The 24,934-nt window shown below is 31.9% G+C and overlaps 1 protein-coding gene and 1 long non-coding RNA gene across 2 annotated transcripts; both read left to right on the top strand.

Annotated features, from left to right (window-relative positions):
• Positions 1-338: 338 nt before the first annotated feature.
• On the top strand, positions 339-3,972 carry LOC111899982 (uncharacterized). Its single transcript, XM_023895858.3, has 7 exons — positions 339-599; positions 1,159-1,242; positions 1,391-1,506; positions 2,547-2,695; positions 2,872-3,022; positions 3,325-3,484; positions 3,558-3,972. The coding sequence occupies exons 2-7, from the start codon at positions 1,230-1,232 to the stop codon at positions 3,650-3,652; spliced, it is 684 nt and encodes a 227-aa protein (XP_023751626.1). The 5' UTR covers positions 339-599; positions 1,159-1,229; the 3' UTR covers positions 3,653-3,972.
• Positions 3,973-21,530: 17,558 nt separating this feature from the next.
• LOC122196453 (uncharacterized) lies at positions 21,531-23,344 on the top strand. Its single transcript, XR_006188028.2, has 3 exons — positions 21,531-21,784; positions 21,857-21,919; positions 23,044-23,344. It is a non-coding gene; the product is annotated as an uncharacterized LOC122196453 (long non-coding RNA).
• The last annotated feature ends 1,590 nt before the right edge of the window (positions 23,345-24,934 follow it).

Raw genomic sequence — 24,934 nt, 5'->3', positions numbered from 1 at the left:
TAAAAGACCTTTCTTTTTTATTTAATGCTTTTCAACGGTCAAAAAGCCACAACCAATCCTCTCTTTTGTCTTTTTTCGTTTTCAGCTCCACGCCACCACCAACCCACCGGAGCCGGGGGCGGTGTTCACACGTGGAGAGAGGCTCCACGCGGGGAGCTCCCTCCACTCCGAACAGCCTAAAATAAACATGTAACGTGACAAAATTGAGATGACATATAAAATAAGGATGTAATAATCCAACATGACACCATCTTCCTTCATCCTGATAAGGTTTTTATTTTATTTTGCCAAAGGTAGCTATGGGGTAGGATAGTCTAGTCTAGGGTTAGGATTTTGATTCAGACTGGTCTGAACCCATTCAGACCCTTTTTTAACATTCTTTTTGACCGAACCAGATTTCTACCGGTTCGTGCCCGAATCGAATAATAAGAAAGTGATAAGCGTTTGCTTAAAGGGCTTCGTAACCGACCAAACTTAAAACCCTAAGGCTAAAATCATAATCCCGACTGATCTTCTCGCTGTTCACGCAGCCTTGAAAACCTCGCCGTAAACCCCTTATCGCCATCGTCGCAGCGCCGCCTTCACCGCATCTCCTTCAGGTACTGCATCTTTCTTCTTATGTCGTATTGTGCTTTTAAATCAGTGATAAAAAAAAAGGTAAAACATAAACTGGATTGGTACAATTCAGTAAATTTAATGTGGACCGAGTATTATATCCCTGTCGCGAGTTCGATCTTTGACAGGTAAAGTAAAAGATCCCGATTTCTGTTCCATCATATGTCTAATCTCATTAAAGAATCAAGCATCAGATGTAAATTAAAGTGGGCGAACCCTAATTTAAGAATCCGGTAATTGATTGAAATTTATAATAAATTCATTACAGTTTACCCGTTCTATCTAAAAATCGATTATGTAATAGATACTCTGCCTACTTAGACATTTTTCAAGTAGGTTTTGATTCCGACTGAGTTGAGTGAGTGGTTTCGTAAGCATCCAAGAGGTCTGTCGAGTGATAAGTTAGTTGTTGATTGCTGCAACATGATATCGGAGGCAATATACGATGATAGTTGCATTAGTACTGTGAATCTTGTTCCCTACGAAATAAATCTTTTTTTGTTATCAACTTACATTAACCTCGTTTTTGACCTTTTTATGCAGTCTTAGTTCATCTCTAAATCATCCTCAGTAAACCAAAGTTTTTGTCAAGAGTAAAGAAAGCCCAAAAGAAGATGGAGGATTGGGGTAGACCTACTCTTTCTCTCTCTGTTCTTTGGTGTTGGATTAGCGTTTATAATATGTTGCACTTTTCAATGTTTTACATTCTTCATGTTAATAATCATAGAGGGGTTTCATAACTATCTATTGAACTATTTTCTATTGAATATGTCAGAGGATGAGCCAGCCCCACTTGTTATCAAAAAGGAGCCTAAAAGCATGTGGGATGATGAGGATGCTGATGAAAATGATGTAAAAGATTCATGGGAAGATGATGATGAGCCTGCTCCGGTACACTCTTATACTTTTTTTTTTTTTTTTTTTTTTTTTTTTTTTTTTTTTTAAAGTTCAGTCTAGTTGGTGAATCCCATGATAGTATAATGCTATATGCTGTAGTCCAAAATCAAATAAGAAAAGATAAAAAAAAAGATTGCCCCTTGATCTCTTTCTGTAATTATTTTCTGTTTCAAGCCTTATGCATGCTATCTCAGTTTTGTTTATGTTTGTTATTGATTGCATGCATACATTTTCTCTTTTCTTTATTTGACTTATGTTGACCTTAAACTTGCAATCTTTTGTATCCAGCCTTTCTGCATTCATCCCATCTTGTTATTTGTTGATGCATTGTTCAAATCTTTATTTGACTTATGATGGAATCAGGAAAGAAAATAGAATGGTTCATTCTGTTGTTTGTTTATTCTTGAAGGAATGTGATTTCTTCCATTTTTTATTTTTGATTCATTAGCCAGTGGGTGGTTTCTTTTAATCCATCATGGAATGAATTTGAAAACTACCCAATATTTTATTTGGTTTTCTGTGAGAAATCATTTTAAAAGCTTCATGATTATTGTCCAAAGATAACTAGAAAGTATAATTTTTTTTTTATTATAATCTTGTGTTTAGGATTGAGTTTGAAAAGTGCTTATTGACTTATTAGCTTTTCAAAAAAACCAATAAGCTTAAATTATTTTGGGAAATAGAAAGCTGATTTTGGAAACAGCTTTTTGGAGTTTTTAAAAAGCCACACTTTTGACTTCTGAAAAATGCTTATGACTTGTTCCCCCAAAATGACTATAAGCTTATCCAAACACTTTTTAAAAAAGTCTTATCGACTCATAGCTTCTTGCTACCACATACTAATCCAAACCCTTTTTTAGAAACTCCTTTTTGTCACCACATAAGCTAATAAACACTTTTATCAAAGTGTTTATCGAGTTAAATAAAATTTGAGTTTTAACAAGCTTTTATAAGGTTTATGTTTACACTTGTTTAAATAAAAAATCGTTACTCATTGCGATTATTTTGTTTTTGTATGTATGTATGTTTATCAGCCACCAGTGACTGCAGCACCACCTCCTGTAGAGAAGGCCCCAAAGAAGTCCACAGCCAAAGCAACTCAAGAAAAAGGGAAGGCTGCTGTTCAACCACCAAAAGAGGAGCCACCACTAGATCCTGTAGCAGAAAAGCTCAGACAACAAAGGTATTATTATTAATAATGTTACCACTTTCTATTACTATCATATCAATTATCAAATCAACCATTTTCTTGTTTTTTACAGTAAAAGTAGTAATCCTAGTTTTTGGATGGGTTGATTGTTTTTGAAAATTCGTATTTGAAGTATTAGTTTATTGGAATGTTAAAATATTGAGTAACAGGCTTGTGGAAGAAGCTGATTACAAGAACACAGCAGAACTTTTTGCCTCTAAGAAGGCTGATGATAGGACCATTGACAATTTCATCCCGAAATCAGAGAGTGACTTTACAGAATATGCAGAACTCATCTCTAGTAAACTCCGCCCATTCGAGGTATTATTTATGCTGAATTTATCCTAAATGCAGCGTACTTTGATGCATCTGTTTATTATATCATCCTCCTTTCTATTACCACAATCAACCCCCAATTATACATTGCTATGGTTGGTATGAAGTAAATTGCTATATTTATATTAAACAAAAAATTAATGAAGGAATAAATTATACCATATGTAGTTGCTTTGATGCTGACATAATTGGTAGATTCTTCAAAGTACATTGGTGTAATAATATAATAAACGAGTAGGTTGCTATTTGTGTATACAACTAATAATTGTGTGTGTGTGTGTATGCAGAAAAGCTTTCATTATATTGGATTGCTGAAGCATGTGATGAGACTGTCAATGACTAGCTTAAAAGCATCAGATGCAAAAGAAGTTGCTTCTTCTGTAACTGCCATTGCAAATGAAAAACTTAAAGCGGAGAAAGAAGCTGCTGCTGGTAAAAAGAAGACAGGTGCGGTGCTTGCTATTCCCATTCTGTTTTATGAAATTAGCAATCCTCTCTTTTTTATTAATTATTATAACAGGGGGAAAGAAGAAACAGCTGCTGGTGGATAAGCCGGATGATGATTCAGTTGTAAATGCTGGATATGATGGATATGATGACTTTGACTTCATGTGATGTTTTGATTGGTTGGTTTCTACATCGGGATCATGTAATTACAGTTTGATGAGAGGCAGGCAGGGAATCCTTTTCCTTTTCCTTTTCCTTTGAGAAAAATGAGTTGAGCTCTTGCACTTGGAATGGGGTTAATTCTCTGGGTGGTGGTTTTGTATTTTGCTGAATGAGTGAGTGTTGGTTGCAGTTGCTTATAAAACATGGAAATTGCATATACTTGGATTTTAAATCTGTTAGCATATTTCGTTTGGTGATATAAAACACAAATGAACCTGATTGTATTCTACGTTTACTTTTCAACATTTGACATTTATTTGCTCTCATTCTGCATGCACTTTGTTTTCTTTTCAGTTGGTTATTTCACTAGACATGTAGAATTTTATGTATTATTCCTCTGTTTTGTATGATATAGTAAAATCACAAATGAACCGAATCAATAGAATAAGGTAATGAAATGCTAATTACGTTTCCTTTTCATCTCAGGTTTCACGGACCCAAATACTCACTTGATTTAAATATATTCGTTATGTATAACAAAAAACCTAAATCAATATAAATTGATGAACATAAAATGTTATTTTAGAAAAAGAGAAATCACTTAAAGAGTTATCATATTTTTCAAATTCATTAAAATATTACATTTATATCGTAATGGATTATATAATATGCAAAATTGCTTCATAAACACCGTTAAGGACGGTTTGGCTTGTTTTGGTCGATCTGTAGGGGTGATTTCATAGAATTTGGGTTTCATAGAATTATGTATTTAAGTGAAATATGTATATTTCAAATTAACCTAACAAATAAAAACTTGTGGAATCCCGCCAAAAGATTTTATAAGATTTGGTATGTCTTACGGGCCATATCGATGTAGAAACCATGTTGAATAACCTTGCTTGCTTAAATAAATAACGATAACACCATATCTGTTAGCAATGAATATAGCTGTGTTTGGCATAATCAACCGACACTCCAATATCGCAAAACCCGATCCAGAGTAATTCAACGAGTGGCCTACGCGGTTTAAAAAATCTACATGATCACCATAAATCATAGCGTACTCTTGATAGTGTGATAATAACTCATTGTATAGATCATACCTAATTTGAAGCCAATCATGTTCACTACGACCAAGAACAACTGCTATAGACCGAAATCCACAATTTCCATCTCCTTCGACATCTGTAATGTTCCGGGCATATGGATGAAATTGATGTGGAATTTCATTTATAAGTGGGTTTGAAGTATAAAATGGTTGATCTTGGTTAAAGTATGAGTTGAACATTGAAGGTTCTCGAAACGAGTACGTGCTAAATGGTTGATCTTGGTTAAAGTATGAGTTAGACATTGAAGGTTCTCGAAACAAATACGTGCTATGTCTCTCTGGTTCTTGATTTAAGTCAAGGTCACTAGTATCCATATTATCTGTTCTATTCGTAGAAAAACCACGTCTACGAGTATTGGTAGGGGTGGGCATTAGTATAGGTGGGGTGTTGTGGTCTACCTTTTTGGATTTTTGTTTGCTCAATCGTGGACGTCCACGGGTATTTTTTATGAACATCTGAATAAACAAGTAAATTGTTAGCACATTATTATACAAATTAATATATTAAAGAAAATAGTACCTAGATCAACAACTATAGCTGTTGATGGTGAACATATGTCCCACAATTTTCTGGCATAACTATATTTCTGTTCATTTGACTGTTCAACGTAGCTTTCTTTTAACAATTCCACACCCTCTTCGAAACCAAAATTTGCATCATCAATAACGTTGACATTGATTAAATCAAGCTTACGCCAAAATTTTTCAGTAGATGATAATGGTATCATTTGGTTCGCACGTGAGTAAATTGCAATTTCGTGGGCATAAGGTAATCCACACCTATGGCGCAATTGGCAACCATAATCGTCCTCAGTTATTTGATGCGCGTCAGACCGATTCAACTCTTGTCTGATTTTCTCCAACGTATGGTGTGAAACATTTCCACACAAACCTTTAAAATGGGGTATGTTGTATCGACACATCAACTTAGTTCAGTTTGTTACTAAAATATCTTTTATCGTTGTGTGTTGCGATGCCACTACCTTTTCTATTCGATTAAATTTTTTATCTAAGTTAGCATGTTGTGTCTGCAAGAATTTTTTCGACTTCACGTGTTGGCTCTCAACTCTATTGTTAGTGTGGTTGTGAAAGTTTAAAACTTGATTAGTCTAAGCGGATACAATTTTTTCTTTGTATTTATCCAACCAGAATCGATTGAGATAATCAACAACTTGTTTAGTACCTAGATGATATGTCGATTTTGATTCAAGTTTTGCATAATTTATCAAATATGTTGTTAGAAATTTAGGGTTTGTGGTGGAGATCTGGATACCAACTTGGATCGTGAGAACACTTTCCGAACTGATATTTCTACCCTATGCCTGGGTTGCAAGAAATTCAGCCTAGGATAATCCAAGTGGACACTTACGATACTAGACACAGAAATCGTAAGCCAAATTACTAGAAAGGTTCTGTGAAAGTTTGAAGAAAACGAGAGCTAAATTTCGTATGTTTCTTCTGAGAAGGAAGAACCGTTTATATAATAAACAAGATTAAGGTTTCATTAGGGTTGGGCCGTCATGAGTTGCTTTGGAAGAAAGTCAGGGTAATCCTGATTTTAATGAGGATTTAGGGTTACCAAAACTAACGAGTTTCGTTAGTTTTACCATAATCACCCTTAAGAATCCTAATTTCCCACTATGTTCCCATATGTAAAATTCAGAGAGGTTTTGGGGCGCTGCCCTTTGGACCCTACTAGGGGCATTGCCCCTAAACCTCGCCAAAGGGGCGCTGCCCCTTTGGAAACCCTGGTCCCAGGGGCGCTTCCCCCGGACCCTTGACTTGTCGTAGAACCGACTTCTAATTCAATCTTATACATACGTGCACTCCACACAAACCCGGACATATATTAGAATACAAATTATGAAGCCCCTTAGCTCACATGTTAATTCCAATTACATAAAATGACATGATGACAGTAAAATCATCAGCATATGTTGCCAATGTTAATGAATTAATTAAAGTATTTCAATCTCTTAAAAAGGAATTCCACTCAGCATTTGTCTTGTAACATTCTCTGTAATTAGTAAATATACTTTGAGAAATGTGCCATCTACAAAGTATGTGAATGGCCGATGGGAATACTTTTTCACATACATTCATCAATGCTATCTATCTGTCAGTAACGATCACGCATCGACTATCATATCTGTTGATTATGGCCTTAAGACAATTTAAAGCCCAAATGTATTTGGATTCTTTTTCTTTATCCATGAACCCAAAACCAATAAAAAATGTCGTGTTTGTTGAAGTAACACCAACAATCTCCAAAAAAGGCATGTTATACCTATTAATAAAAGAAAAATAATTAGTATAACAAAACATAAAAGACATGTAACGCTTATTAATAAATACAAAACAATTAAAAATAAAATATCTGTACTTGTTAGTCTTGTAGGTGGCATCCATCATCTTAACCTATGGAAATGCACGCCATATCTCCAATGACGTTGGGTGAACAAAGAATAGATCTTCCAAGGCATTGGTTGTATCATTTGCATGATGGTTAAATATATATCCTTTTGAATGCAAAAATCCGAAGACAAGTTGCATTTGACTTCAGTCTCATCCATTCTAAATTTGTAACACTTATTATAAATGTTTTTATTGTAGAAACATGTTTGGAATTTTGTCTCTTCAGTGCCGATAAAATATCCCGTGATGGGACATTGTTTATCTTCATTTCTTCAACCATTTTTGATTTATTTGGGGTTAACCGCCTTTCATATGGGTGACCCTCCATATACATTGCAGGTTCATGATTATGTTCATCATTTCTAACATTTAATCTCCAAACATCATACGACTTATAGTAACAAACAAAAATTTCGAATGGACAATTTGTTTTTCTGGAACCTGTATTTTTGGTGGACGTCATCGGACCTCTAGGTACACCACCCCGATCACACATAAAAATAATTTTTGAAACATATCCACTTCCTTTTGACTTTGTTCTTTTAATAACAACCACATATTCAAGAGACCGTGCTGTTTCTTGCACTCACTTTGTTAAATTTTCACGATTGTTAAATACCTAACAAATATAAATATATACTTGGTCAGTTTAAAAAAATTCCACTATAAATATAACATATAACAACTTATGAATAAACTAAAATTATCCCTCAAAAATACATACCATGTTAGTTTGAAAACTTGCCATAAGAATGTTGATCGACAATTTTGTGAATGTTGTTATGAATGGAACAAATGTTGAATTGAATTGAACCGAACGAATCGTTTATATAATGTATAAAGTTAAAGTTATGTGAAATCAGTTTCTTTATTATTAAAGAAAAAAGATAAAAATTATTTCAATCAAATCAAAACTTTTGGCTTTAAATCATTTACCTACGACACTTACCTTGTTTTTCCCCACTTTTGTGTTACTTTGGTTTTATGGACAAGTAATTAGTTATATTTATTATATAATAATAATAATAATAATAATAATAATAATAATAATAATAATAATAATAATAATAATAAGTTTTAATTTTTTGAATAATAAAAATAATATATTAAATAAAAGAAAAGTAAAAACAACAAAAAAACATACAGAAAAAAAAAACAAAAAAATAATGTCAAATCAAAAAATAAATTGTTGATTAGATTGAGTTTACGGGATAAAAAAAGGAAAGAGATACCTATAGTGTACCCCTAATAATTTTCCAATTCAAACCCCAATTTGATTTTTTGTTTTTTGTCGGTTTTTTTTTTCTTTTGTTTTTTTTTTTTGTTTTCAATTCCTTTATTATTATTATTATAAATTTCGAACAATATTTTATAAATCGAACAACATTATAAATTCGAATGACTATATAAAATCGGTTTTCATTTTTATTATATATATATAATCTCAAATCAAATGTCAAAAAATTGATTAAATTGAGTTTAAGGGTAATTTGGTAAGAAGATACTTATTGCACAACCTTAATTATAACACAATCCTTTTCAAATATATATATATATATATATATATATATATATATATATATATATATATATATATATATATATATATATATATATATATATATATGGTGAGGTTCAATAGAGATCCATAAATAACAATGAACCAAAGAACCAATCATGAGCGTCGGAAATCATAATGATCAACGCAAAGAAAATAGATGTACACTTATACATTGGACGCACACACAACATATTATACCAAAAAATCCACTTTTTTTTCGTTTTAAATTACTTTTAGGCCACAATTTTTATCGAAAAAAAATGAATATACCGTTGGTCACGATTTTTCGTATTTTTTCCATAGAAATTCATGTTGATATATAAAAAACAAACTTTTTTTCTCGAAAAAAAAAAACCCACTTCATTTTGTTATTTTTTTCAATATTTAAGTTTAATGTTATCCGAAAAAAAACTAATTATAACAAAAATATTAATTTTTTGTACTCTATTAATAAACATCAACACCGATTAAAAAAACTCGATCAATGTAGATTCACACTGTGAATCTAAATTGTAATATTTCAATATTTAACATTCACAATGTGAAAAAGCTCGATCAGTTCAGATTCACATTGTGAATATGACTTACTATTATTTACATTGTGAATCTGAAATGAAATATGAATTTTTTAACGCCAATATGAATTTATGTTTAAAGAGTACCAAAAAGTATGAATTTTTATATATTTATTAATTTTTTTCTATAAAAATGGACATTAACTTTTCAACAAACAAAGAAAATGAAGTGAGTTTTTTGAAAAAAAAATTCATTTTTTATATATCAACTAGGCGAATGCCCGCGCGTTGCGCAGAAGCATTTATATAACTGAAATCTTTACATGTTTTTTTTAAATATAGCAATAATGTTATTGTTAAATTTGATATACTAATTCGTATACTAAGGAAATATAATATATTGATTATTTTGAAAAGTAAATTACACGAATGGTCCCGATGGTTTGGGGTGATTTGTGCGCTGGGTCCCTAACTTGTTTTTTTTTAACTCGGAAGGTCCCTACTATTTGTTTTTGTTATGCGTTTTGTACATACTGTTTGTTTTTGTTACGCTTTTGGTCGCTGTCTTACCTAAAAAGACTATTATTAAATAGGAAAAAATTGTGGGGTAGGTAAAGTAAGGTGAATGGGTGGGGTTGGGGGTGTTTATTTAAATAAATTAGAAAATCAAGGGAACATATAGTATTTTTAGGTAAGACAGAGACCAAGTGCGTAACAAAAACAAATAGTCGGGACCTTCCTAGTTAAAAAAATAAGTCAGGGACCAAACATGCAAATTACTCTAAACCATAGGGACCATTCATGCAATTTACTCTATTTTGAATTATATATAATATATACATTTATTAAAACTGCATAATCTCAATCTTTTGAATGACCTCTACTCGCGGGTTTGAATAAAATAAAATATAATATATAGTTTAATGTTATTTACAGTTGTAGTTATTATTAATTAATTTTTTAAAATTTATTTGTTTAACATTTTAATTTCTATCATTGTAATTATATAAAACATCAAACATTTTTTTTTTATTTTAAAGATAATAATATAATCATTTATATAGTTATTTTTAACTATTGTTATGTAACGACCCGTCTCCGGTATGATGATTCCTTGGTATTTATTTTGAAGTATTGCAAGAGGGACTCGGCGAGTTCATAGCCTGACTCGCCGAGTAGGGACGGGATTTCGAGCACGTGTTAGCTGGTGACTCGGCGAGTCCATATTCTGGACTCGGCGAGTCTGTCTGTCTGGGAGAAACCCTAAATCCCCGGGTTGCCCACTATTTAAGCCACCTTATAGCCCCCAATCTCGCCTCCTTCACCCTCAGAAGCTGTGAGAAAACCCTAATTCGATCTTGAGTGTTTTAAGTGTTTTTGTGTGCATTTGTGAAGGCTTGAAGAAGGAGAAGAAGAAAGGAGCAAGGAGAAGGATTGTAGAGCAGAGATTCAAGGGAAAATAAGAGTTTTTGAGGTATTCTTCGGATTTCCTTCCCTTTTATGCTTTAAAACCCCCTCTAGATCTAGTTGATGCTTTTCTCAAGCCTTATGTTGATATGGAAGCCCTTTTATGTCGAGATATCTTTAGCTCTATTCATTTAGGAGTTGTAGAGCCCAGATCTATTGCCTTTATGGAGCTATTTTGCATCATAACCCTAGATCTACCATTTTAAGTGCCTTTTTAGCCTTTATTCCCTTTTTCTTGTGTTTGTACACGTAAAGTTGGAAACTTTACGTGGTAAATCAGCTTATTGGACTCAGATCTATCATTTGTATGTATTGGATTCGAGCAGAATCGAGTGTAGAATAGTTGCATGGAGGTGACTCGGCGAGTCGAGTCGCGAGTCCCCGATTTCTTCCTTTTGAGCGGTGTCGAGTGGGACCAGTGAGTAGTGGAGTGGACTCAGCGAGTTTGAGGGTAGACTCAGTAATGGAGGGACTCGGCGAGTTGTTCTTGCAACTCGGCGAGTCCAAGGCAATCTTCTTAAGCTCAAGAACAACTCGTCGAGTTGTTCATAAGACTCGGCGTGTCGGATGAAGATTGTCTGAGTTCTTGGATCGAGAGGGTACTCGTCGAGTCGATGCCATAACTCGACGAGTAGCAGCGAGTAGGGTCGAGGAGTGAGAATAGGGACTCGGCGAGTTGGCGGCCCAACTCGGCGAGTCAGGTCAACTGAGAGTTGACTTTGACCGAGAGTTGACCTTGACCGAGAGTTGACTTTAACTAAGGGTAAAAGAGTCATTTTACCCAGTACAATGTTTAGTATTTGATTGAGTGTGTTTATGGACTTGTAGCCGGGGAGATACCGGAGCAGCAGCAGTTAGCTTCCAGAGCCATACACTCAGCAGCCAGTTCACGAGGTGAGTTTCCCTTCAGTAGGAACGGGTCTACGGCCACAATGCCGGCCCGTTTAATTATCAGTAGTTCCGGACTTTGGTCTGATGCAGTAGTTAGAGTGCTTGATGTCTTTGTGATACAAGCATGTTTGTGTTATGTGTTCCGGACTCTGTTCCGATGCAGTATGCAGTATATGTGATTATAATAGTTGTTATGTTTTATGCTATTCCATGATCAGTCAGTTCCGGACTTCGGTCCGATGCAGTCAGTTCCGGACTTCGGTTCGATGCAGTTAGTTCCGGACTCTGGTCCGATGCAGTCAGTTCCGGACTTCGGTCCGATACAGTTAGTTCCGGACTTCGGTCCGATGCAGCTAGTTTGTCACACCCCCAAACCAAGGATGGCGGAACGTCCAGGAGTGGAGGACTTCATGTTCAGTATCACAACAATATGTATAACAGTGCTCAAAGTAAATACAACCATCATAAATATAATTGAAAAAGTTACACCAAAGTATTTGTTTACATGATTCAAAATCAATTACAATATGATGACAAAAATAAATTGTTGACAGTTTAACGTCCCATCCTCAAAGCGCTAAAGTTTTCCTGTTTCACTGATTTCCTGAGAATACAAGTAGTTTTGAAAAGTGTCAACAATTAAGTTGGTGAGTTCATAAGAGTTTTGTTTGGAGTAGAAACCGTTTTCCTCTTTTAAAATCGATAGAGTTTGATCTCCAGAAAATCCAATAATTTCTTAATTAAGTGTATACAGAATAATCCTATATGATGCGTTGATGTATACTAGATTTACCCGTAGATTTCCCCTATAATTGTCCAGCATATATAAGTTATATAAGATTTAGGTTAGATAAAACGTCGAATATAATGGGTCCGCCCTAGGTCCACAACCAAACAAGGAACAGGAGATGAGGCGGGCACCACCAATTCCAAGCCAATCCAGACTAAATTCTTGTATGACTCAAGCATATACGCTCAACGATTATAGTTGAAGTCTAACAATACGAAAATCTATTGTGAATATAACCTATACATATCATAGTTCACCGGGGAGTAATAGGGATTAGGGAACCTGAACTATGCATATGAATAGCTTATCAAAAGTGATGGTGATGGTGAGTGTAACCTATACATATCATAGTTCACCGGGGAGTGATAGGGATTAGTGAACCTGAACTATGCATATGAATAGCTTATCAAAAGTGATGGTGATGGTGAGTGTAACCTATACATATCATAGTTCACCGGGGAGTGATAGGGATTAGTGAACCTGAACTATGCATATGAATAGCTTATCAAAAGTGATGGTGATGGTGAGTGTAACCTATACATATCATAGTTCACCGGGGAGTGATAGGGATTAGTGAACCTGAACTATGCATATGAATAGCTTATCAAAAGTGATGGTGAATTCCTTTCTTGTAATTAAGTTCCTAGGGTAGATGAAACATAAACTATACCTATTATAGTTTATTAGTTTGTTTATAATATGTATTTACCATAACTATACCGATTATAACTAACGCGTTCGTTTGTGGGGGTATAATGGCTTAACTATACTTATTATAGATTATCTTAATCGTCCATAGCGGCAATAACTCTTTTGTAAGTGTAAGACCTTTAATATTGTGTTTGTTATATGAATAACCCTAAACTATACCTATTATAGTTTATCGATTGATTTCGTGGGAAATGAGCATAGGCCTTACTTGTCATAATTTATCAATGTTTATATTTTAAATGGATATAGCCTCGTAATATCGTATATATATATATATATATATATATATATATATATATATATATATATATATATATATATATATATATTTGTCATACTTGTGAAGGTGTAAATCCATTTGTTTTCTGATGTATGTCTATGTAAGAATACAAAATTTGTCATATATTGCAACTACACATAATCACATAACGATGTATACCTTGCTCAACATGTTACAAGGTGAAATGAAATTTATTGTGTTTTTCTGTTAATAACATTTTCTGTAACTGTTATTGGAAAAATTGTAGAAAAATCATAAAATGTCCAAATCAGGTTCTGTAACTTCTGAGAGTTTGGAAAATGAGTCTAGTTTGTTCATAATTTTTATTATAATTTTTAATGACCTCTAACTTGGGTGAAAAAGTCCATAATCACAGACTGGTCCGGATTGATGTTTGAAATGATAGGCAGTTTTGTAAAAATCACCATAAATTGTAGAAAAATCGTATGGAGATGTTCAAGTAGTCATTTTAAAGCTAAGAAGTGGAACTACATGCACCTAAAACAGTTTTGAAAACAAAAATATTTAAGATGTCCAAAACAGTCCGTGAATGGAGTGAAACTTTTCTGATGAAAGCTGTTAGAAAAATGTAGTTATGTTCTAAGTATTTTAACTTGTATTCCCCCCCTAAAAACTTGAGAAAACGTGAAAATGTAGGGGTATGAACTCACCTTAAGTGTTTTCAGTAGGTAAGTGTTGAAGAAGAGAAGTGTTCAACCCAAGAACACTTGAAGAATCACTTGAAGATTCGAAGCTCTAACACAAATATATTGGAGTTTGTGTAAGATATCCATGATTTGAGTGGAAATAATTGAGATAATCATAAAGAGAATGGATTATGCTTACCAAATGTGGAGGAAAGACTCAAGATCAGCCCTTGAATCTCGAACTTCTAGAGAGAGAAAGTGAGAGAGAAAAGAGTTTGATCTTCTTGTGAAATGAGAGCAAATGAGAGAAAATGAGGAGAGAGGATGATTATCCAGCTCTCAAAAACGTGGGGATGGCTTGTGAGGGAGGTAAAAGGTACAAGGTATGGTGGAAAGGAGTGTGGGTGGTCATGGAGTGGGTATGGGGGTTGCTTGCGTCATAAAATAAGGTAAAGTCAACACTCTACCTTTGTACTTTACCTACTCTTATTTGGATAAGATTTTACCCTTAAAATATGATTAAATTATTAATTTAGGGGTCTTATATTTTAAAATAAAGTTTTGGGTGAAAATCCCATGTTAAAATAATTAAAAATGGGTTTAAAACGCAAAAATACGCAAAAACGGGTGAAAAATGAACTTTCCAGCGAGACCCTTCGGATCTCGGCCGAGGTTCGGTCAGGGGAGGTGCTGGTCTCGGAAGCGAAGGCGCGAGCCAGAAGAAGGAGCGAAGGCGGGGTTCGTCCGAAGGCTCGGTCCGATGAGGAGTCAGAAGCGAAAGTCAGGGGTTCGGTCCGAAGTGATGCTAGAACCGAAGGGACTGTTGTGAACAGTAATGAACAGTACTTTCGGTTCGGATTTTCCCTTCTATGCGAGGTTCGGTTCAGACCTTCCTTCTTTGCGTGGTTCGGTTCGGATGAACAGTATTCTCGGTTCGGCTCATCAGTCAACACCTCGGTTCGGATTCATGAACAGTACTCTCGGTTCGGACCCTCATGAATAGTACTTTCGGTTTGGAGGGTTCGTTTCCTTAAGTCCGTTTTTCGCGTAGACTTCCGTTCTTGGGCTATTTTCGCCAAATTCGGGGGTCGGAATGCCCCGAGTGATTATAGAAAGTTGGGGAGAGATTTCGAGAGAGATTTGAGAGAGATTCCACATACTCAGAGAGATTTGGGAGAGATTTGACATTCTTGGAGAGATTTCACATACGAAGAGATATGTGGGAGAGATTTCACATACTTAGAGAGATTTGGGAGAGATTTGACATTCTTGGAGAGATTTCACATACAAAGAGATATGTGGGAGAGATTTCACATACTTAGAGAGATTTGGGAGAGATTTGACATTCTTGGAGAGATTTCACATACAAAGAGATATGTGGGAGAGATTTCACATACTTAGAGAGATTTGGGAGAGATTTGACATACTTGGAGAGATTTCTCATACAAAGAGATATGTGGGAGAGATTTCACATACTTAGAGAGATTTGGGAGAGATTTGACATTCTTGGAGAGATTTCACATACAAAGAGATACGTGGGAGAGATTTCACATACTTAGAGAGATTTGGGAGAGATTTGACATAAGAAGAGATAGAGTGAAAACGATTGAGAGAGGTCTCATTGGTGTCCTTTTTGAGTGTCCGGTACGCACTGCAAGGTCCGTAAATCCCGTTACGCCTTGTTTAAGGATCTTGCATACTCCCGATGAGTATGCGACATTGTTTCATCGGTTTGGCTCGCCACGTACCTCAGTTTTAGGTTAAGGACATCTAAGTGTACGCACTTTTTGATTTAGGATCCCTCGTTAGAATAAAGAGTCGCTTAGGAGTTTCTTATCATAAGCTCTAGTACTTACGGCAAAATGAGCGGACCGGTTTGACTTGTTGACTTTCGTTGACTTTGACTTGACTGAAAATTGACGGTTGTCACATAGTTCCAGACTTCGGTCTGATGCAGTGGGCAAGGCCCAGTATGTGCTTTATTTATGTATTGTATGGTATGTGGTAGTTTGGGGGAACTCACTAAGCTTCGTGCTTACAGTTTCAGTTTTGGTTTCAGGTACTTCCGCAAGTAGAGGGAAGAGCTCGGGATGATGGCATCGCACACACCACAACTTCAGCTTTTATCCTGGGAGTTGATTTAGTTTTTGATTTTGATATGACATAGACATGATACAGTTTTCCGCACTGTGTTTTTATTATGGTTGAGATATATCACGTATGGTTTTATGATATGACACTCAGACTATGGTTTTTAGTTATATTGAAAAATGAAATTTTTGGGTCGTTTCATGTTATTGTAAGTTATTTTAAGCTAATTATTTAAAATTTTTTTAACGATTATAAAAATATCTTTAGGAAATATTTTAGTTAAATTGATGTTACAATTTAGTTTTTGCATTTAGCACTACAATTTATCATTTTTAATTATTCACAAAATATTCTTTGGACTTTTTAAGTGGAACTGAAATTTATATTGAAATTGACCCTGTAATGTTATATTTAAATTAACAATTTAAGTATTTTGTCCAAACTGTTCAAAAGTTGTAGCTTTAAATTGATAATGGTTTACATACAACAACATATTAAATCTAATAAACTAAGTATAATATGATAAAAGTTAAAGACATAACTTTATAAGTAGAAGTAAAAATATTATTTTAATATTGAAATTTAGTTTTTTTATGATTACACTTTAGGTTTTATACATATTTAACCTTATTAACCAACTTATAATCATTATTAGAAAGACACTACAATTTATCACTTTTAACTATTTATAAAATATTCTTTAGGTTGTTTAAGTTGAACTAAAATTTATATTTAAGTTGATCATGTAAGGTTATATTTAAATTAACAATTTAAGTATTTTATAGAATTTTTTGCAAAAGTTGTAGCTTTAAATGATAATGTTTACATACAATAACATATTAGACCTAATAAATTAAGTATAATATGTTAAAAGTTAAAACCATAACTTTATAAATAAAAGAAAATATATTCTTTTAATATTGAAATTTAGTTTATATATGATTACATTTTAGGTTTTATATTTATTTAAACTTATTAACCAAATTATAATCATTATTGGAAAGAAATTGAAAAGACATGGGAGTTTCAAATGAATGTGGTGAAAGGAAAAATGAATGAGAGTTTCAAATGAATGTGGTGAAAAGAAAAATGCTAGCTTTATAAGTATATAATGAAATGATATGGATCTCTATGGAAAGAGGACGTAAATCACGAACAATGGTATATTCGGTTTTTTTTTTTTTTTTTTTTTTTTTTTTTTTTGATAAAAAACATTGCCTACAAAAATTAAACTAAAAAAATGAAATAAGTTTTGTTATAATCCGGTGCATGTGTGTCTATTGTGAAAGTCTACAACTATTCATTTTGCTGTTGATCGCTTTAAATTTCGACGCGTTGGATTGGTTCCTGTATTAATAATGGTTTCTATTGAATTTTCTCTCTCTCTCTCTCTCTCTCTCTCTCTATATATATATATATATATATATATATATATATATATAGTTCAATTGAGAAAATATAAAATGTTGAAAATGAAGGAATCATTCTCAGTCAATCATTTATTTTTGCTACAAAAGGCTCAAACGTACTGGCGAAGATTAGAAAGGAATACATATGTGTTTTCCAACAAAACATGTTTCCTTAAACTATGCTAATAATTACCTTAATATATATACAAAAATATAGTTTTTTTTAAAAATTTTTAAGGAGCTATTTTTATCGAAAAATGATTTTAAATATATCAAAATTTTTAATTTTTTATTCTGTATAAATAGATATCCATATTGATATAGTTTTAAGATATTTTTTTTATAGTTTCAGCTTTTGTTATTTATAAGTGAATAAAAATACATCAGATTTTTACTACAGTACATTTGTTATTCATTTATGAATAAAAAGTATGATTTTTTTTACGGTTTAAATATCATTGATATATAAATATAACATATATAAACTCTTTACAGTTTACATCAGCTCTCGTCACATATTATATTCACATATGAATAAAATATGTATTAGTCTTCTTCGCAAGTTATATTTATATATAAAAAACACATTTATCATAATTTTGTTACAGTTCATTTGTTATTTATATATTAATAAGTAGTTCAATTTTTAAAACACGTCGTCTTTTATTAACATAGTACGTATTCATATTCGAATAACAAATGAACTGTAACAAAAATCTGATAAATTTTTTATTTATATATAAATATAACATATGAGGACCACTAATACACATTTTATGAATATATAAATATAACATTTGATGAAAGATGATGTAAAAAATATATTTTAGGTAAGAAAGTTTTATTACGTGTTATAATTATATATGAATGATACCTAAACTGTAAAAAATTTAAACATACGTTTTATTTATAAATGAAAAATGAATATACTATAATAAAAATCTAATCGATTTTTATTCACTTATGAATAACAAGAGCCGAAACTTAAAAAAAAAATTATTTTATCTTAAAATTTATCAATATAGATGTCTATTTATAAAGAATAAAAAATTATGAATTTTGATATATTTAAAATAATTTTTTTTTTGATAAAAATAGCTTTCTAAAAAAAATAAAAAAATATTTTTGTGTATATTAAGGTAATGATTAGCATAGTTTAAGGAAACATGTTTGGTTGGAAAATACATGTGTAACAGTTATCAATTTCTGTCGGTACGTCTAAGTGTTTTGCGGCAAAACAAAATGTGTAGCTAAGAATGATTCTCTCATTTCTTGGATTTTTAAAACTTGAATACTAGTCTAGAAATTTGTATGAATTTAGGCTTTTAGCTCATTTCTTGGATTTTTAAAACTTGAATACTTTATGTTTGTGTAAATGTAACAGTAGTGAAGTGTGTCCAAAGTCAAAGGTAACAAAAACAATCACTCTACATCTATTTTCTTTAGATTTAGTTGTTTTCATTATATATATATATATATATATATATATATATATATATATATATATATATATATATTATTGCACTCTAGTATTCAAAAATCTTAATATTCCATAACATACAACTGAAAGTGTTTGTTCATATAATTTAGGAACCAAAAGGTGTTTGCTGGTTTCAAGAATATATACATCCTATATCATATACACATTCTATTAGAATTTTACATTGTAATTGTGCTTTTAGTTTAATGATTCCTTAAGATTGTTTTATGTTGCATGGTTTTCGGTGTTATTTGTGAATTTTTTATTAAGCTCCATGATATGACACGTATTTTTTTTTTTCAGTATCTTGATTACAGCTCCAACAAAGAATTATTATGTTAGAATATTCAACAAATATTGTATTATTTTGTTAGAATAATATGCAATAGAATGTTGAGATTTTAGCCAGCGAGTGCAGGTAAATCTAGGGTTTCATATTCAACAAAGATTGTATTATCAATATATATTCTATGTAATTATCCTATCACGGATATTACAATACAAGATACAATTTTTTTAGTTGAGGGTACAATAACATAAAATATTTTTGCAAATAATTTTTTTTAAATATAAAATAATTTTTTGGGGATGCTGTAGTACCCCAACGCTCCATGTAGTTCCGCCACTGATATATATATATATATATATATATATATATATATATATATATATATATATATATATATATATATATATATATATATATATAAGGGCATTGATTTTTCCACAGAACCAATTTGATAAATCCACTGAAATTGTAAATATGTGACAACTATGCCCTTTTTAAAATTTGTAGCGTTTTCTTTTTGGATTCTAATTATTCAGAAGACATTTATTATCAAAAAATATTTTATGGATAATTTATACTTTATACCCTCTTTTTCTCTTTGCTCCTTATTAAACCACAATTTTTTTTTAACATTCCACCATTTATTTAATAATTTGTTTTTTTCTTCTTTTTTATCATTTTTTACATCACTGTCTTTTTTTAAGAGCCTATGATTCTTGTGTATATTGATGGATATTATTATGCTTATTTGGAATATCAAAATAAATATATTAAAAATAAATATATTAATTCTTTGATTATGATTATAGATGTTATTCAACTGGTTTAATCGATTATTAGTTGTTTGATTCGGTTTAGTTGATTTTTTGACTTTCAAAATATTAACTGAAAACGAACAAAATAACATTCTATTTAATCGTTTTTGGTTTTATATGAGTCGATTTAATTTGTTCGGTTTCTGTTAAATCTAAATAACAAACATGTGAACAACTAATTAAGTGAGAATGTTTATGTCTCATCTTCCATGCGATCAACTTGTAAGAAAAAAAACAAGTTAATAATAACAAAAGAGCGGCTAAACTAAAAGCAAAAAATAACATACAATAGCTAAAATTAATATGTATAGTCAGGGACGGATTTAGGTGTCTCCCAGGATCTCGGACCACCACTCAGTTTTACATTGTAAAAAAAATCTATTAATGTTCTCCCACTAAAAAAATGGGCAACCACTAACCTAACTACAACAGAAATTTTTGCATCGCCACTATATAGTCGGTGTCTAATAAATATGGCCGAACACATGCAAAATAATGAGTCAACACATGTAATATAAGAGTTCCTAAACAATATTCTTACTTTCTCATTTATACTTATATGATTACTAAACGTTTGATTGAATTTAATATATTCTTTGGACTATGATTCTTCGAGCAAATGGTAGACCTCCAAAAGCAAAAAAAAAAGATGATTAAACTCTAGTGTGCGAGACCTTTTAAATTTGAGCTTAGGAATCATCACAACCACCAAAAACTTCAAAATTTGCCCGTGTCTTTTCAAATAAATAATAGTGTCTCCTCATATTAGTTAGAGAACAATTTACTTAATCTAAACACATATCTAATGTTTTCAAGTGATGATATGTCATATAAGTAGCTTGAATATTTAATATGCACTAGTTTGAATATTTTTGTTGGACAACATTTATTATGATTTGATATGCATTAGTTTGAAGTTGTATTTTTTACTTGTTAAGTAGTTGGTTGTATAATAGTTTTATCATAATATGTTTATAAACTCTTTAAAAACAAAGGCTGGTGGTGTAAAAATGACTAAAGAAAAAAAAACAAAGTAATGAAATGAGGGGTGAAATGTCAAAAAGAGCAAATATGACGGTTTAACTAAGGAGAAGAGAGAAAAAACAAAGGGTATAAAGTGGCTGGAGTGTTTTTTGGTATAACTAGTGTTTTTTGGTATAACTAGCTCACTAATAATCAGGATCAAAAAAAAAATACATTGTAAATTTGAATGAGGGCATAATTGTCATTACCTTTATAGTTTCTGTGGATTTATTAAAATCCTCCTTGAAAGAATCAGCGGCCATATATATATATATATATATATATATATATATATATATATATATATATATATATATATATATATATATATATATATATATATATATATATATATATATATAATCTCCAATTTCGACCATTTAAATAGTCGAGTTAATTCTACATCAAGCCGGCGTTACATGAGACGTTTGCGGGTCTAACGAAAATAGAATTAAACAAGAGGAGAACAATTTACGAAATAAAGCCCTAATCCTATTCCATTGCTGAATTCCTGTAAATCAAAGAAGCAAATATGCTGAGAACGAGGTTGGTATGGTTTACGTTTGGTTTCGCTTCCACAGCTGCTATCATGTCTCAGTTTGTCTACAAAGATCTCTTGCTCGATCGTCACTCTCTTTCTCTCCAGGTACCTTTTTTTTTCAATAAATTTTCCATTTTATGCCTTTTTTTGTTAATTTTTGATCTTGTCCGATTGCAGTTGAAGCAGCAGTTTGATTCTTTGGAGTCCCGTGTCTCAAATCTCGAATCAGTATCTCCCAAGGTATTCTTACCATTATTCATTAATTTTTATATATTTCCACCGAATCGTATGGTAAACTGTTAGGCTCTTCCAGTATACTGTCTATATCACAAATTGATATTTCCTATAAGAGATTTAAGTGTGTATTTGGATGTGTATCGCAATGATATCATGATTGCAGTTTAGGTTTTTTTTTTTTGGTAAAGGGGTGTTTGGATGTGCTTTTGAAAAAGCTGTCTAATGACGATATGTAATCGAAGGTGATGCAGAAAACAGTGCTCAGAGTAGTTTGGTTATCTAAGGAATGCCCTTTAATCATAATCCAACTGATTATTTGACATATAATTAATTAGATATCAAGTAGGTTGGTTACACAAAAACTAGAAGCTGAATATTATGACTTGAAACCTCAAAGATGAAGCAAATCACTTCAAGAGTTATGAATTTCTAATCATTTAGGATGAAGATAGAGCAAAATTGGATAAGCAGAGAACTGATTATTGAGATACATGTAAATTACCTAACTGTCCTTGTGAGTGCATCAGTGCGTGTAACATTTTGCCTTCTAATGTGTGCCTAAGAATGGCTATTGTGGGCATATTACAACTGTCTAGAATTTTGAAGCAACCCCATATATAATATATATCTATATATATCATTTTCATACTACAATCAAATTGGGTCCAATTTTCAAGAATCATAATGATTTGACTGTGATCTGGCATGGAAGATGTAGAACATTATGTCGTTCCTACCTTAAGTAGATTCATAATCAATATAATAAATAATCAAAATACTTGGTGAACCTTTCAGTATTATCTTTTTGAACAAATAAATATGAACGAGTCTATACTTGGTTTTCAATAAATGAAGTTTGAGCAAGGAATTTGATGATTGAAAGTAAATTCTGGTCGAGACTATTAAAGCAAAAACTTAAGATAGTTTGGTGAAAGAGTAAGATGGATGGATGATTGTTTTTAGTTAGGACTCTTCCAAATGACAGTAATTTACTTTTATATCAAAAGTAATTTCAAGGTTTTCCCAAAGTGTTTACTCCTTCCAATTTCATATTTCTTTAAATCAACCAGTGTAATAACCTAGTGCACAATATATTGGTATCTGACTGTGTGTCTACTGTATTTCAGGATTAACATTCCAAATTTTGAAGACCTTGCTTTTTGGTTTACTCGATTTCTTGTATGTCACTTCCTAATCTGCCAAGTAGATGTTTTGGCACTTCATTTGGCATACTTGTGTTCCTTATTTTGAAAAACATAGCGGTTTTCTATTAAAAAAAAAGAAAAAAAGAAGATAGGTGTGTTGGAGAAATGACTTTGATCAAGAAATAATCTCTTTGAAATATGCTTCTGATTTCATCATATGGAGGATTACTATATGATTATAGTGATTACATGCATATAATGAATTCAATCGTACTTTGAGATACTTGAGTTTTTTTGCTTTTCTTTTTTAACCTTAATGGACCCGGACAAGATTTAATCTGGTGGATTGTATATGAGTATTTCCTTTTGACACAATGCAAAAATAATAATAAATAATAACAAATGGCTCGATGTTGAGTTGTCAAATACCCCCACCCCTTCTCTTTCACATTGTAGTGATTTAATAGTATAGTTGAATTGAGTTTTGACATATTTAAAGAATTGAATAAATCTTGTAAACACGTTAGTTTATGTCTAAATGGATAAATTTAGTAAATACGTCTTACTTTAGGGTGACTAAAACGTTGATGGCAAAGATACGAGTTGGACGAACACTATTCGTTCTGTTCTTTTGTGATTTCTTTTGTCATGGAGAACAGGGACCAATTAGTCATTCTGTATTGATAAAGTCTTCTGGCATTTGATGCAGATAATTGAAGGGCAAATAAGTGAAACGAAATAAATTAAAACATGTTGAAGCTAAACTTAGAATACAATTAGGTCCACTTTATATCAATCAATAACCAAACGCTACGTATTCAATCCAAATGTGAAGAAAGTGCACACAATTTCTATGTTTTATAAGTAGAAAATGCTACTAACTATTGCAACCAACACTCATTCAACAAAATACAAAACCTCCCAAACAACACATGCTCGATTCAATTCTTTCAAAGATTCTCTGGCTCACCAGAATGTAATTACAAGATCCTCATTTATAAACCAACAAAAACAGATGCATCACATGAAATCAAAGTCATCATACCCATCATATCCGGCATTTACGATTGCCTCATCATACGGCTTATCTGTTAGGTTAATTACCTCTTATAAAAATAGAGGGATTTGAAATGCTTTTACAAAAGTAGGGTGATTTAATGGACCCACCAAAAATCAATCGTCTTATTTTTAATTTCCATTTTAAACTTACATTTTGATATGTTCAAGTTATGTTATTATTTTTTATGTATACCTTTAATATATAAATGTTTTAATTTTTACCCCTACTTACATTCTAGTTAAAAACTTGTTTATTTAAAATATAAAAAAGTATGTATATTATCTCTTACATGTTATACATTTATAAAAAAAATCATCAATACATTATAGTTAATACAAATATTAAATATATTATAATGTTACAAACTAACACGAAACAAAAAACAAAAAATTAAACATGAAATTACGTGAGAATCTAAAGAGAAAATTACAAGGCCGATAATATATTACATATTTCACATTACATTAAACCTTGGTTGAGAATTTGAACAATTTATTCTGTTATGACCAGACTGATGGCATATACCACATCCACGAACCTCCATCTTGTTACGAAATTGATTTGCACGTATTCAACCTCGACCGCTAGAAATTTTTGAGTAATCTGCTTAGATTGTAACATCCCAAAATTTAAGACAAAAAAGTTTCGTTTTTATATTAAATAAAACTATAATCCAAAACATCATCATAAACCAATGTGGAACAAAGTGTATCAAATACATCATGAAACATCAGAGTAATCATAAAATGTGGAACGAGGTGGTGTGTGCACTGCAATCATCCCGAGGTCTTCCCTTTCAAATCAGAAGTATCT

This window comes from Lactuca sativa, chromosome 2 (assembly GCF_002870075.4).
Source record: "Lactuca sativa cultivar Salinas chromosome 2, Lsat_Salinas_v11, whole genome shotgun sequence".
Taxonomy (NCBI): Eukaryota; Viridiplantae; Streptophyta; class Magnoliopsida; order Asterales; family Asteraceae; genus Lactuca; species Lactuca sativa.
This window is presented reverse-complemented; position numbering and strand designations above follow the sequence as displayed.